At 51.4% G+C, this 15196-nt stretch overlaps 1 protein-coding gene across 4 annotated transcripts in view; it reads right to left on the reverse strand.

The window, feature by feature from the left end:
* Window positions 1–15196, reverse strand: part of Hnf4a (hepatocyte nuclear factor 4 alpha) — a 64074-nt gene that overhangs the window by 14751 nt on the left and 34127 nt on the right. For 2 of the 4 annotated variants that reach the window (XM_087911039.1, XM_087911038.1), the window contains exons 1-3: window positions 10658–10841; window positions 6467–6641; window positions 5444–5538 (exon numbers count right to left, since the gene is read on the reverse strand). In XM_087911039.1, the coding sequence (XP_087767165.1) occupies window positions 5444–5538; window positions 6467–6641; window positions 10658–10772 (385 nt within the window). In that variant the 5' untranslated portion in view covers window positions 10773–10841. Of the gene's footprint in view, window positions 1–5443; window positions 5539–6466; window positions 6642–10380; window positions 10516–10657; window positions 10842–15196 lie in introns of those variants that run through there. The other 2 variants (XM_087911041.1, XM_087911040.1) reach the window with 2 other exon arrangements.

Below are 15196 nucleotides of genomic sequence, written 5' to 3' on the forward strand. Positions count from 1 at the left end.
CGCGCGCGCGTGTGTGTGTGTGCGCGCGCGCGTGTGTGCACGTGCACGCACATGTGTGAGCATACATGTGCCATGGTGCATGTGTGGAAGTTGGAGGACAAATTGTAGGAATTGGTTCTTTCCTTCTACCACGTGGTTCCCAGGAATGGTCAAATCAGGTTATTGTCAGGCTTCGTGTCTGATGTCCCACTGAGTCGTTTTTGCCTGTCACATGTGGGATTTTCTAACTCTGTTTGCAAAGCTCCCCAGGCACCAAAGCTTCCCCCTGCCCTGGGTACTGAAGGCTGAAGGAATGACAGATCACCATGAGGGGCAGGTTAGCGAAAACTCAGAGGAGGACAGACCAGCGTCTGAGTAGTGCGGTGAGAATCTGCCACCATCCCGGATCCACGACCCCTGCTTGCGAGTTGGTTGACCCCTTCCCTTCTAAATGATCAACCCTTTCCTCCTGGTGACACAGAGATGACCCTGAGATTCCTGAGTGACAGACAGAAGTCCTGGGTTGGGACCTGGAGGCCCGGCTGCCCCAGTGGGCTGTCCGCTGGGAAGAATCCTGCTCTCTAAACTAACCTGGGAGAATGAGGGGGAAAGCAATCTCTTTTCTCCCCACACCAGGAACTCTCCAGAAGTCAAGGACCGAAGGCCTTGTCTCTTAGTCCTCCAGCCCACCATCCACCTCAGTTAACTCAGTACATGCCTAAGGTGTCAGACATCCTCTCAGTGCCCCACCTGTCCCCTGGAGTCTGAGGGGCCTCGCTGTGGAAGGAGTGAGGATGAGGCTGCAGAGCGTTCTTTCTGTGATGTCGGAAACACCTTCCCTGGGGCCTCTGCTTCCCCATCTCTCCGAAGCTCCTTCCCCTCAGCTCCCTTCCTATCTTCCATCTTAGGAACTGGCAGGCAGTGTCTGCCTTGTACGCAGACACCCCCATACACTCTGGCGCTTGGGGACCTTCAGTGTGAAGGCTGTCACACGAAGACTCTGCTCTGTTTCTGAAGGCCCCACCACTCTCCCCTGGGCTGGACCAGGCCCTCCTAGAGGTCCTGAGAACCGAAGCACCTGGCTTTCCCTTTTGGGGTTGAGTTACTCTCAGGGATCTCTCTGAACACACCCAGCTCTCGTATCATGTTCTGCTCAGAATGACTGTCTCAGTATCTCATCACAGCTCCTTTGGATGCCCACCCACCCCTACCCCCCCGTCACTCGATCTGTCCCCAACACTTGCCCTTCCATAAGTCTAGATATCCAGACAGGCCACAAGAAACAAAAACGAAAACAAAACAGCAACAACGAAAGCCACCTCAGGTGCTTTTTTAGCCTCCTCTGACACAGTGTTGTGCCCCAAACTCTGCCCTCTTTTCCTGTTTCAATTTCCCTATCTATTGTAGCATGATTTGCTGAATTCTTTATTATCTAGCTCCAGAGCTCCAAAAGCCAGATCTTTCTTCTTCTTGCTCACCGTCACCTTGGCCCCCAAGCATACACCGACACACAGTGGGTATGCGGTAAATATTTGTGGAGTGAAGATGTCATGTCACAGACAGCATGTGACTCACATTCCACTCTTCTTCTTGATTTCAGAATGATGAAATCTAGAGTCGGGCATAGTGGTTCATGCCTGTAATCCCAGCATTTGGGAAGCTATGGCAGGAGGCTATGCCAGCTTGGAGTACCGACACAGGGGTCTGGAAAGAAGGCTTAGTTGATGAGAGAACGTATCACGCTTACAGAAGATGAAAGTTGGGTTCCCAGCATCCACACCATGTAGCTCACAACCACCTGGAAGTCCAACATCAGAAGATCTAACGCCCTCTTCTGCCTTCGAGCGCAAGTGCACTTACATGCTCAAGTGCACACACCCCAAACACATACACACAATAATAATAATAGTAACGGATATAAAAAAGAAAAGGAAAGAAAAAGGTGAGACCTTGCTGCAAAAACCCAGAAACAGAGAAGTCAGGAGGCGTAGGACAGAGACCCTGTGGTGGACAAGTCCCCCCACTACACTGATTGTACCAGCCTGCCACACCCTCCCTGGCAACCCAGCCTGCCCTGTCGCCTGCCCCCACTGGGCGCTGTGGGGAGGCGGGCGGAATGAAAGACTGCTGTCAGCAGCTGTACAGAGAGCTCCTCAAGGTTGGCCTGGCCTTATCAGCACCCAAGCGAGCTCAGTCACGGAATGATGTTTTCCTAATGTTTGCGCAGTATTAGCAGGGTCGGGGACCTAATGTAACTTCCATTGAATATTAACCGACAGGACAGGGGTGGAGAGGACTTGAGTCTGTCTTCCTAGAGAACCCTGGGGCTGAGCTGGGCTCGTGAGGAAGATCCTACAGGGTGGGCCATGCTCTCCTGTACTTCTTGGCCTGTCTCTGGCCTGGCTTTCTGCTGCCAGAGGCTGGGCCCTTTTGTCCTGGGACCAAGAGCCAAGGTTGAGCAGGCGTCCCTCTCTGTAACTTTAGTCACAGGACAGAATTTTCCATCGTTTGCTTGTTCACGAACACCCCCAGGCTCCCCTACCCACAGTCTTTGCCCTCTAGGGGAGCCCCTTGTGGGCTCTGTGGCTTAACCTCTGCCCAGGCAGGACTTCTGCGCCTGTGAGATGTGAAGCTCTTCTCTGCTATGCCAGGAGGTTTCAGTCACCAAGAACAGAACCTGCCACCCTAAACAGATCTTTCCCAATTTCAATCCAGAGAATGCGAAGGCTTCATTCTCACAGTCTTTGGTCCTAATCCTCGCCCCACCCCGGCCCATCGTCTCCCCTCTCTTGCCTCAGTTTCCCCACCTGAGAATCGGATAGATCTTCCTTTACTATCCCTAGCTGCTCTGGAAGCCCTGTTTCCAGCTCCCTTTCTGGTTCTTGAGAACTTTAGGGTGCCAGTCCCTAAGTCCATGTGCAGGAGAGGTGGACAGGCAAATAAGTGAAAACATGTCTCTAGATACCCGGTCAGTGGCTTTGGGATCTTTCCATCAAGCTGAGGAAAGGTTCTGGGACTGTTAAGACTTGGGCAGAATGAGCAATCGCCTTCCTAGAGTTTGCCCATGGTGACCCAGAGTGCTTTGCTCTCCTGTGGCCCAGAATGCTTTGCTCTCCTGGTTTAACTTGTACCTCACAATCCCTCGATAATGCATGCAGGTACTCAACAGGAACATTTACTGACCGCAACACTCTCTGTCAGTGACTCAGTGGCTCTCCTGTCCTCCTGGCAGAAGGGTTAGTTATTTCCCAGCCCAAGAAGCAAACAGTTCAATTCAAGGCCGAGTGAACTAAGACTGGATGGGGTGGGACTCCTCTTCTCCCAGGAGCTGGGATGTAGGATCTCTCGGCTCTGTGGATGCCTGGGACAAGTAGAGCCCAGAGGGGCTGGAAGCCTCCCTCAGTTTTCCCCCCGGAAACTGTTTAACAAAAGACACATGACTAGCTAGCCACCTGCCCCGTTGGACTGCCTGCCTTTCTGCCACACACCGACCATTCTATAGGAGAGAAGTGTTCTCAAACACAGTGTCCTATGGGCACTTGTGCTCAGGAGCACGGAATCACCAGTTATCAGAACTGAAGAACACGTGGTCCTTAGTCATTCATCTGGTCTCCAACATTCACACATGCGCCACAGTCCTTCCACAAAGCAGTCCTCAGTGAGAAGATGAGGTGAGCCAGGGAGCAACGTGCCCATGGGGTCCTAAAAGCCCCCCACTCCCATGTCAGAGAAGCAGAGGTCTGCCAGCATACGGTGTGCATAGTAGGATCTTGGGTTCTAATTTTCCAACAAAACTCCTGAATTTTCATTGAGGACCCGCAAGGACCCTTTTGAGGGACAGGCAGTCAGAAGAATCTCGAAACGGGAGAGCAGAGGCTGAGAAGGGGGGCTGTCATGCTTAGTCCGCCTTCGGTCTTGCTCAGCCCAGTATGGTATAAATCCCGGGATGTATGTGTGCGTGCGTGCGTGCATGTGTGCGTGTGTGTGTTTGTGTGTGTGTGCTCGTGTGTGTTCCCATAGGGCTAGACTGAGGGTCTGGTCTGAAGAATACGGTGTGGGCTGGAAGTATATGTCAACTGAGAAAAGTGAGTTGAGAGAAGGGAAGGGATTTGAAAATGAACTCAAGTTATTTAGAAAAAAAGTTTAAAGATTTTTTTTATTTGTGAGTTTAAGAGGAAAAGAGTTCCTTTTTCCTATTTCATCTCTCTCTCTCTCTCTCTGTCTCTCTCTCTCTCTCCCTCTCTCTCTGTCTCTCTCCTGGCTGGGACTGACCCAGGACCCTAAATGTTTGGGTTACCAGGCATTGGCTCTACTACCATGCTACAGCACTGGCCACTGAAAACAATGTGTAAATGAGGCCTGGCAGGCACAGTGTGGGGCACAGTGTAGGTCATAGCGTGGAGCACAGCATGGGGCACAGTGTAGGACATAGTGTGGGGCACAGTGTAGGATACAGCGTGGGGCACAGTGTAGGATACATGTGGGGCACAGTGTGGGGCACAGCGTGGGGCATAGTTTGGGGCATAGCATGGGGCTCAATTGTAGGGCACAGTGTAGGACACAGCATGGGGCACAGTGTAGGATACAGTGTGGGGTACAGTGTGGGTTACAGTGTAGGGCACAGTGTGGGTTACAGTGTAGGGCACAGTGTGGGGCACAGTGTGGGGCACAGCATGGAGCACAGGTGGGATGCAGTGCGGACCACAGTGTATGGTACAGTGTGGGGCACAGCATGGGGCACCAAGTAGGCAGCACTGAGGTGTCCGAACAGCATGAGGCTGGGGTTGGGGCCTCTGCTCTTCAAGTAACTGCCGTGGGGGCTTCGGCAAGGTGACTAACTGCTGTGGTCCTGAGCTCCCTCTGTGAGAGGGGGACAGTATTCTTTCCAGCCTCCCAGAACTGTCACGGGAAAGAAAGAGGAAGAGTCACTGGAGGAAGAGCCAGTTCCTGTCTGACGGCAGGAGTTGGCTGGCTGTGGCACCTCATCCACTGTTTGGAAGCGGAAAATCTAGAGATTGCCTGACATCTAGGAATGAGAACTAAGGGAATTGGGGGTGCTTGTCCTTGGACAGGATGCCCAGAATAGGGTCCTCTGGTCATATTTATGAGGTCTTGGTAGTCAGCGCTTGGGTGTTTGCCGTGTGGTGTTCTGTGCTTTTCCTAATGCTCGCGGTATCCATTAGAGAAAGCGCCCATCTTAGCCGCCTCATGGTGGCACAGGAAGACTCAGTGGCAGTTGCTGGGAGCTGAAGTGAGTGAGTGGGAGCTTTATCTCTGAATCTTTCTCAAGACCAAGCCCAGCCACTCCCTGTGGTCAGATCTCCAGACCCTCCCTCCTCTCAGCCATTAGCCAGTCATCCCAGGGCCTGTCACAGAGCCATAAAGGACGGCTGGAGCTGTAAATGCCGGGTTGGTTGGAGCCGGGGTGCAGGTGGGGCAGGGTGTAGGGAGTGCGGAGGCTCACCTTCCTTCTTCATGCCAGCCCGGAAGCACTTCTTGAGTCTGCAGTAGCGGCACTGGTTCCTCTTGTCTTTGTCCACTACGCACTGCCGACTAAACCTGGAGAGGGCGTCGGATGGCGGGATTGAAAAGACACAGGCTCCCCCTCTTAGGGCAGAATGACGACCCGGTTGCTTCTGACCCTGACCCAGCTCCCTCCTTGCTCCATCTCTGCACCCCATGAGTTCTAATGCTAACCCATCAGAAGCCAGAGGGGTCTATGGACTGTCTGAAAGTCCAGTTTGTCCCACTCAACGTAGGAAACTGAAATCCAGAAAGGTGATAGGTGGCTAAGATTACTCAGCAGAGCTGAGTCAGAAACTTTAGTCTCTTGGACACCAGAGACATAGATATTTTCACCACATCCTATGGGAGTACACGGCCCATAGCAGGCTGCTGGCTACGGCTTAGAGTCAATAGTTGGCTCACAAAAGGGAAAGGCAAGGTTATGGGGGAGAGATGGGTTTCAACACGGACTCCACCACACATTCAAGTTGAATGACCTCAGCTAAATTTCTTAGCTATCCAAGGCATAACTTCCTCATCTACAAAAGGAGGATAATAATTGTGACCACCTCAGAAGGGCATTTACAGGTGACAGTGAGATATTACAGGCTTGGCATGGGACAACGAATGCTCAGGCAACCACTGCTAATATATTACTGTTGCTACCTAAAATGAGAGAGGCCCTTGAAAGAGGGAGTTTTCAGAATCTTGGGGGAACCCCTGAGATAAGTGAAAAGGCTTAGGGCCAATGCCTTGTTGGAACCTAGAAAAAAACAGCAGGTTGGAGGGCCGGTCCTATCTTCTTTATGTTTAGTAGGCAATTGTTAAAGTTGCTGCTCCACCCGGATCCACAGATGCTAAGAAAATAGACCATCTTTGAAGGTCTGGAAGGGCAGGTGCCTCAAGAGGGACCCTGGAGGGCATGAATCCCAACATACCCATCTCCTAGCTGAGTAAGTCGAGGCCTCAGCCAGCGGCTCACCTGCAGGAGTACATGTGGTTCTTCCTCACACTTCTCCTGAAGAATCCCTTACAGCCGTCACAGCTTGAGGCTCCGTAGTGTTTGCCTGTGGCCCGGTCTCCACAGATGGCACACAGGGCACTGACACCCAAACTATTGGATGAGTTGAGGTTGGCGCCTTCAGATGGGGATGTGTCTGCATCAACACAGAGAGAGAGAGAGAGAGAGTGAGAACCCAAGGGGGGTAGAGAGTGTGGGGGTTCCTGAGACTTAAAGTAGGCTCTCCAGAGCTGGGGGGTTACGCCAGCTCCATCCTTCTGCTCTCAGAGTCAGTTGGTTTTGGGAGGTCTCAGTTTCCAGTCTGTAAACCAGAACCACCTGTACTGCTGATCTCCTGGGCACCTGCAAGGACTTGCTTCTCCACAGAGCTTCCTCAGGAAGGAGTGAAACTTGACCATCATGTTACCGCTTACAGACTCCCAGTTGGGAGCTTCAGAAGGGCCAGCGACTCCCCCAGCCTCTTCCTCATCAGGAGAAACAGAACAGGGGAACCTGTGTTTAGCCTCAGACTCTATAAATCCTTACAAGGAGGGGAAGGTATCCCCGGAGAGCATCCTTTGCCTCTGGCTGACAGGGGTCTGGGTGGATGTGGAACTATCTTTACCACAGATTAGAAGCTATCGCCCCATAAGAGTGTGAGGAGGACACTCAAGACCTCTGGCAAAGGAGGTTTCAGTTTGTGTGCCAAGAATCCTGGGCATTTGTACCAGTACTACCCCTAGCTAACTTCTGGTCTTGGACCGGCTCCTCTTCCTAGCCTCAATTTCCCCAATGAAATTGGTTTGGTTGGTTTTAGATTAAAAAGAAAAAAAAAGGTCAACAGATCTCTCTTTTTCTAAAGGCAAATCTTCCACCACAGATCAATTCTTTAGGAAATCTCTTCATTGGAGATGTAAAGATAGGAGGATCAAGAGTTCAAGGCCAGCCTTGGTGACATAGTAAGTTCGAGTTTAGTTTGGGCTACTTGAGACATTGTCCCGAAAAAATAAAAATCACCCTTAGGAGATGATAAACTCTGTAATAATTCTCCCAAAACAAAAGTGCAGGCATGTTGACAACACACACACACACACACACACACACACACACACACACACACACAGGAGGGGACCTTTTCACAGAGACTCCATATGACCTTGGATTCCTAAGAGAATGGCCTATTGCAAATGGGAGAGGGCTGTGGGGTGCCAAAGCATAGACTCCGAAGCCTTGCAGCATAGGATCAGATCCCTTTTGGTCTTGTAGCACTGAGTTATTTCTTGTTGTTGCCCCCCCCCACCTTGTCATATGGAGCATAATCATCTCCCCGAGCTGTTTATAGGTTCAGTAAGTCTGCCAGAAGTGCTTGCCACTCAGTAGGTTCTAGAACTAAATGCTTCTCTGCAGAGGAGAACGCTCCCAACAGGCGCCTTGCAGCTTTCTCATTTCTGCTGTCTCCTGGCTGAACCCTTCCTAGGACTCCTGAATGTCCGGAGTGGAGCCCCCTGCAGCTGGTGAATTATTCCCAAGGCAGGGATAATTGTTAAGCTTCATTGGTGCCCTTTCTCCCACAGCCTCTCCTCCCTCGACCCCCGGGGAGAGCTGAGCCCGCAACTCGGGCAGAGGCTGGCAAGTGTCCTCTTGCTGGGCAGCCTGGGTTGGGCATAATTAGCCGGATCATCTCCCCTGAGGTCAGCAGGCGATTTCCATTGCCCAGTGAAGAAGACTGAGGCTTGGAGAGGAAAGGGCTTGCCCAGTGTCATTTACACTGCTGCCAGGCAGAGGGACAGGGTTTATGGGGTGGTGTGCTGTGTTTGGCCATGCTGCCCATGCCTGGGTATCTGTGAGGACCCTTCTGCTCTTTCTGAATTGAGGATGGAAGGTGGGAGCAGTCATCCTTAGAACCTTCTAACCATCAGCTCGGGATGAAGCCCATTGACTTTGGAAGACAACCTCTTATAACCCCAACTCCCAGACCTCTGTGAACTTCGGCAGGGCATAGAGACTCTTCCATCATATACAGAGTCCTAGAGGGCACACTTGTTGGGGCCAGGACCAAATACCAAGAAAAGCTCTTGTGTAATTTATACTATGTGCTACCCATCTCCATTTTACAGATAAGGAAACTGAGGCAGGGGAGGAAGAGCTTTTCCAGAGCTGGGGGTGACTGATATGTCCTCAGGACACTTAAGGGCTTGACTGCAGGTGCAGACTGAAGGGCCTTTGTAGTGGCCAGGAGTGTGACAGTATGTGCTGTCCCTGAGGGGGTCACATGATACTATCTCAAGGCAGAAGCAACTTATTCACTACTTCAGTATGTTTCTCCCTGAGCACCTCCTCGGAAGCATCCATCCTTCTGAAAGCTTTTGGCCAACAGGGTAAAGGAACACATTTTTATACTGCGCAAGAGACAAAGGAGGAGGCGGTGTGCCCAAGGTCGCACCATACACAGCAAGAGGTACTAGGGGAGGCAGCTGGGGGACTGACCATGGACAGAGCCCACACGATGCTTCTTTCCAGGCCGATTGAGAGCACAGCTTTCCAGGCTTAAGCCTTATAGTGTCAGAGTCAAGGATGAAAGGTGGTAGCAGGCCAGCCCCAGCCAAGTGCCTTCTCTCTAGGGCTAGTCTAGAAGGTGGTCCCCTCCTATCCAGGAGCTTATCGGCCCCCTTCCACCCCCACCCCCAGCCAGGAAGTCTACCTTCTCATTCTCCCTCCAGACATAGTCTCAGTGATACTGGAGCAGATGTTTGAACCGGAGCGACACACACCGACAACAGAATCGGCTCAGAGACAAACACACAGGCTACTGATGCACCTCCCAATGTCTGGTACACAACAATCATTAAGACCCTCATAACAAAACCATGCTATTTTGGGAGGCTGAAGTATAGGATCCCAAGTTCCAGGCTAGTCTAGGAATATGTTCTAAAGTTTCAGGCCAGCTCGGGAACATATACTCTGCATAAAAACAACAAAGCAAAACGAAAAGGAAACCAAGTCCGGTATGGTGGCGCACCCTTTAATCCCAGTATTGGCGAGGCAGAGGTGGTGAGATCTCTATGATTTTGAGGCCAGCCTGGTCTATGTAGTGAGTCTCAGAGCAACCAGATCTCCATAAAGATCCTGTCTCAAAATAAAATAAAACAAACAAAACCCCATGCAACGGAGCGACACAATTGTGTACATCAGAGAAGGCTGCCCAGCAGCACAAGGGGCTGTGTGCACATGCGCGAATGCAAAGTGCCATCCAGGGCCACCAGGCAGGAAGCACAGAGTATGTCCACCAGTCCACATTCACAAACATGTTACAGGCCCGTGACACACATTCACAGACTTCACACACACACACACACACACACACACACACACACAAATACGCAAGCAAGCAAAACAGATGCCCCTGGAGATACAACCACAGAACATTCAACAAACATGTACAGATGAAGCCAGGACACAAACTTAAAGGGGGAACAGACTCACAGACTTCACACACACACACACACACACAAATACGCAAGCAAGCAAAACAGATGCCCCTGGAGATACAACCACAGAACATTCAACAAACACGTACAGATGAAGCCAGGACACAAACTTAAAGGGGGAACCGACTCGCAGCTGTATTCTTGTGTTTGCCATGCTACCCATACACGAACACGGACACCCAGGGCCATGCATGTAGACCACACGGCTGTGCTGTTTTTCTAGCTAGGAAGCCTGAGAATTCCACTCCCTCCGCTGCCCCTGAACTCCAGTTTCTCTGAAATATAGCTATGCCTCCTGTCCCCATCTCTAGGAACAGGACGGGGCTTTTGTTGCTTGCTTATAGGCCCAGGGGCCTGAAGACGGACCATGTTGGGTAGGATTTCTGCAGTCACCCCGAGGAAGCTCACCATCACGGCTGGTTGTTGTAACGTGGTGAGGAAGGCAGCCTGAGATCCCAGGGCCTATCTAGGGAAGCTCTGGGAAATGTTTCTGTCGGAAATCCACCTCTGCCAGCCTCCCTCACCCAGAATGCCTCTGGCCACAGTACGTGGGTCCACTTGCTTCACCTGGCAATACCTGTACGAGCCTATAGGACCAACCTACAATTTTCTGTATTTCTCCTCCCATCCCAAAGTCCAGTGCCAAAGATTCACTCCATACCTGGGCACAACTGCCCCCACCTACCGTTGGCCATGGTCAACACCTGCACATTTTCAAACTCCAGGGTGGTGTAGGCTGGGTCCAGAGCGGCACTGTAGTCGGCCATATCCATGTCGACGAGGGTTTTAGAGAGTCGCATTCTCCCCTACCCACGGCTCAGCCCCCTGTCCTGCCCTGCCCAGGATGCCACCCAAGCCCCTGGGCTGAGCCCCAGCCCCCGTCCCCGCCCTCTCCCTGCCTCCTCCCAGGTCCCTTCTCTGCCTTCCTCTGTTTCAAACTGCCCTCTGGGAGACTCAGCCTGGCGTCCTGGCCTAGCCTCTGCAGAGGGTGGAGGCTCTGTGGGGAGGGGTGGGGGTTAATGGTTAATCACCCCCGTTGCTGGGTAGGCTGGGTGGAGCCACGGGGATTTGGCTGTTTGTTGGTTTCTGACTGACACCTGGGGTGCTAATTACAACTGTTGGGCCCCAGGTCATTAATATTCAGTTACCAATCTTCCAAGGCAGGCGCTGGACAGGGCTGGCATTTGTCGAACCCTTACCTCAGCAGCCCTCAAGCCAATGACCCTCCAAGTTGGATGTCCCAGCTGACACACTTAGACACTGGCATATCTATCTCCAGGAAGCCCTCATCCAACCACTTCCCAAATCATTGACTTCCATCCTTGGTTCTCTGACTGAGATAAGGCTGTCCCAGGGTCCTGGAACTGGGAATCTGAACCCCAGACCCACCCTGGACCTTTTGGATCCTTGCTGAAGAAGACTCTTTGGGCTCCCTTCTGGGTTCTCACCTGCCCCGGGAGCCGCCTGGACCCACCTACGGGTCCCTTCCCTGATCCCTGACAGCTCCCAGATGCTCCAGCTGGACCAGATGCCTGGGATAGCCCCCTGTCATACTGAATGCTTCCGCAGCCCCCACCCTTCCCAAGCCAGGCACAATCAAGATCTGCAGGCCCTCAGACATAAGCTTACACTCAGGCGCCTACCCTCTGCTAACTATGACTCTAGGTAAATGGTTCTCCTTCCAAGCCTTGGTTTCCCTCTTGATCAAATCTACAGTCAATCTGAAAGGATAGTTTGGGCATTACATGAGACATAGAAATAACTGCTAAGGTACTCAGACTGGTGCCTCACCCCCAACCCATCATTTTCTGCTATGTAGCCAAGGCAGTGCTCAAATTCTTGGCACTGTTGCCTCACCTCCCAAGAGCCAGAATTAAAAGGAATGTGCCACCATGCCCAACTAATTCCTCTTCCCATTTTGTGTCCCCTTTCTGCCTCCCTGTTTCTCTCTGTCCATCTCTTCCCTTTGGGGTGGGCTTCATGGATGTACCCCTGTACAGTCACAGGGAGTTCTATGCTCAGAGTGTCTCTGCACGTCTCAACACTCATTCCAGCCTTTAAATTTCTGTTTTTAGATTAAAAAAAAATGATGATCTGTATGAATGTTTTGCCAACATGTATGTCTGTGCACCGCATGCATGCCTGGTGCCCGTGGAGGCCAGAAGAGGGTGTTTGGACCCCGCAGGAACTGGAGTTACAGTTGTGAGCCACAATGTAGGTGCTGGGAATTGAACTCCAGTCCTCTAGAAGAGCAGCCAATGCTCTTAACTGCTGAGCTGTCTCTCAGTCCTACATCCCCCCCCAACGTTTTAGCCCTTAAAACCTTTTTTCTTTACGTTTTCATCTCATTGAGCACATCCTTTCTGAGGTTTGACTGGGAGCTCGGTGCACCTGCTCCCTTGTACTTGTTTTGTTTTGAGTTTGAACAACTATGCAATCTTTGTGTGTGTTCTTCTCTGCTGACTTTTTTTTCAAGACAGGGTTTCTCTGTGTAATAACTCTGACTGTCCTGGAACTTGCTCTGTGGATCAGGCTGACCTTGAACTCCCAGAGATCCACCTGCCTCTGCCTCCCCAATGCTGAGATCAAAGGCGGGAGCCACCGCTGCCACTGCCTCTGCTGACATTTTCCAGACTCCCACACTAAGGGCTGAGAGTGAAGGCAGCAGCTTTGAAAGCTTCAGGGTCTGCTTGAAAGAGCCACTCAGACAGCACGGTAATAACACAGGGCAGGAATGAGAAGGCAGAGTCTGCTTAGGAATGAGTAAGTGAGCCAGAATAGTGAGTGACTAGGAGACCAGGTAATTAATGTCCGAGTTGGATGAATGAGTGGCATTCAGGAGTGTGCAAAAGGGTAGAGGAATGAGCAAGTGAGTGAGGGAATGGGTGTGTGAGTTAGAGAGCGGGCGAGGACGTGTGCCTTGGCACCACAGTGGGGCAGCCACTGGAAGCCTTCTTTCTGTACTGCTTGGCTTTGTTAGGCCCCTTCCATCTTGTCCCTAGAGACAAGATGGTGGAAGAGAGTGTGGGAGGCAGTTGTGAGGAAGAGAGAGATTAGGAGGGGGGACGGGGAGAGTGCCCTATGTTTAGAAACTATACCTGTCAGCCCGGAAGATCGCTCAGTGGGTAGAGCACTTGCCTTGCACGCTTGTTATTCTGCGTTTGATCCCTGGCACGCCCTGTTCCTATCACGTACACGTTCACATGATCAGAAACAAATAGAAGCATTTTCTGTCACTATTCAAGGAGTTTCTTAGTTCACAGCTCTTCTCTGGGCAACTCTCCCTTACGTTACAGTGCAGGGAGGTCCTTGTCTCGTCCTCCACTTCTTGGTTGAAGGGGGAGGAAAGATCGGAACCTGCAGCCCACTTCTTGAGATCCTGAAAAGGTCTGATGTTGACTTCAGACATTTTCAGGTCCTTTCCAGTTCCACTTGGTAACATCTGGTCGCAGAGTTCTTGGGAGTAGGGCTGGGCTGGGAGGGAAGGGAAGACCCGTGACAGGGCCACCCACAGCTATTCCACAGCTTTTAGCATATCTGTCCTACGTGTGACTTGTCGCCCGGACAATTCCACACTTCTACAAGTGGAATGCAATCGTTAGCAAGTCAGAATTTTATTGGGTTAACAAGCCAACAATGGGTCTTTTTATAGATGACAATGTAGAGTCCATTAAATACAGGCTATGATCAACTAGGGTTGGCCGGGACACATAGTGTAGAGACATAGATCTATCAAAAGACAAGGGAACTAGCATGCGAAGAGCTGCTGGGTATACAAACCATGGCACACATGGCGTGTCACACAGTTCACACCCATGTCCCACCCTGTCACTACTCACCCACAGCAACCTACCCACCCAGCAATTGTAAACTGCGTAACTGTCTCATTCAGAATTCCCTCTGCCTTCAGTTTATTCCGGGTAATACCCTCCCGGCAGCCCTCCTTCACAGATAGGCCAGCTCTGTGATCAGACCGCCCTGGAGTCAGGAACAAGCTATTTTGAGTCTAGCGTCTCTGTAAAATGGGCCTCGTCTGTGAAGTTTGCTGTTGCTGTTGTCTGGTGATGATTAAGTGACGTCATGCTGCCAGTCACCCGGCCGTCCCTGCTCTTTGTTTCTCTAGGTCATGGAGTCCAGCACATGTGCATAAAACCCGTCGCCTCTGGTTGTGCTTTCGTCTGCTTTGCTTTCAGCATCAGGAAAGTGAAGTGGATCCTTGCCACAGGTGGGTGACTGTGGGCAATACGTGACCCGGGTGTAAGTCGGTCCTCCTGACACACAGGTTCTGTATTCAGGGACTGACACTTAGGATGGAAAATCCTAGGGGCAAAAGGGTGCCAGAGCCAGGCATCATGGACATGTGTGCCATCCCAGCACTTGGAAGGTAGAGGCGAAGAAGACAAGGTGTTAAGACTGGCCTGGCATATGTGAGGCTTTGTCTCGTCAACAGCAGCAGTAACAAAAGGACTGGAGAGGTGGCTTACCAGGTGCTTGCCTCATGAAACTGCTGGCCTGAATTTGATTCCTGGAGCCCACAGAAGGAGAGAACCATCTCCTAAAGCAAAGTCCTCTGACCTCAGTGAGATTGTACCCACCTCCGCTGCACCTCTCTATCTCTGCCTCTACCCCACCTCACCTCTCTCTCTCTCTCTCTCTCCCCACAAATTAAATATCTTTTATTTAAAAATAACCAAAGGGTTCTGGGGAGATGGCTCAGTGGGTAAAGTGCCTTTTGTACAAGCACGAGGACCTGAGTTCAGATCCCTGGCACCCACATGGGGAACCGGGCATGGTGTTGCGTGTTTCTGATCACAGGAGGCTCCCACGGCTTGCTGTCCAGTCAATCAGTGAGCTCCGGGCTCAGTGAGAGACCTTGTCAAGGAACAAAGTGGAAAGTGACAGAAAACATCCACTGTCAGCTCCACATGTACAGACATGCACATCCACACACACATCCCACACAGACATGTGCGTGCAACTGGATAAATCACAAACATATGCACACACATATACCAAAATTGTTATTACCATTGCTATTACTAGTTCTGTACACCTATGTCAACATGTACAAACAGGGGTTATTTATTTATTTGATGTGGGGTTTACTGTGTTACCCAACCTGGCCTTGAGCTCCTGGATGCAAGCAATCCCCCTGCCTCTGCCTCCTGGGAGTTGGAACACAGGCAAGCACCACTTGCCTGACCATTGTACAGATTTTTTTCAG

This window comes from Myodes glareolus, chromosome 10, assembly GCF_982192425.1.
Source record: "Myodes glareolus chromosome 10, mMyoGla1.1, whole genome shotgun sequence".
NCBI lineage: Eukaryota > Metazoa > Chordata > Mammalia > Rodentia > Cricetidae > Myodes > Myodes glareolus.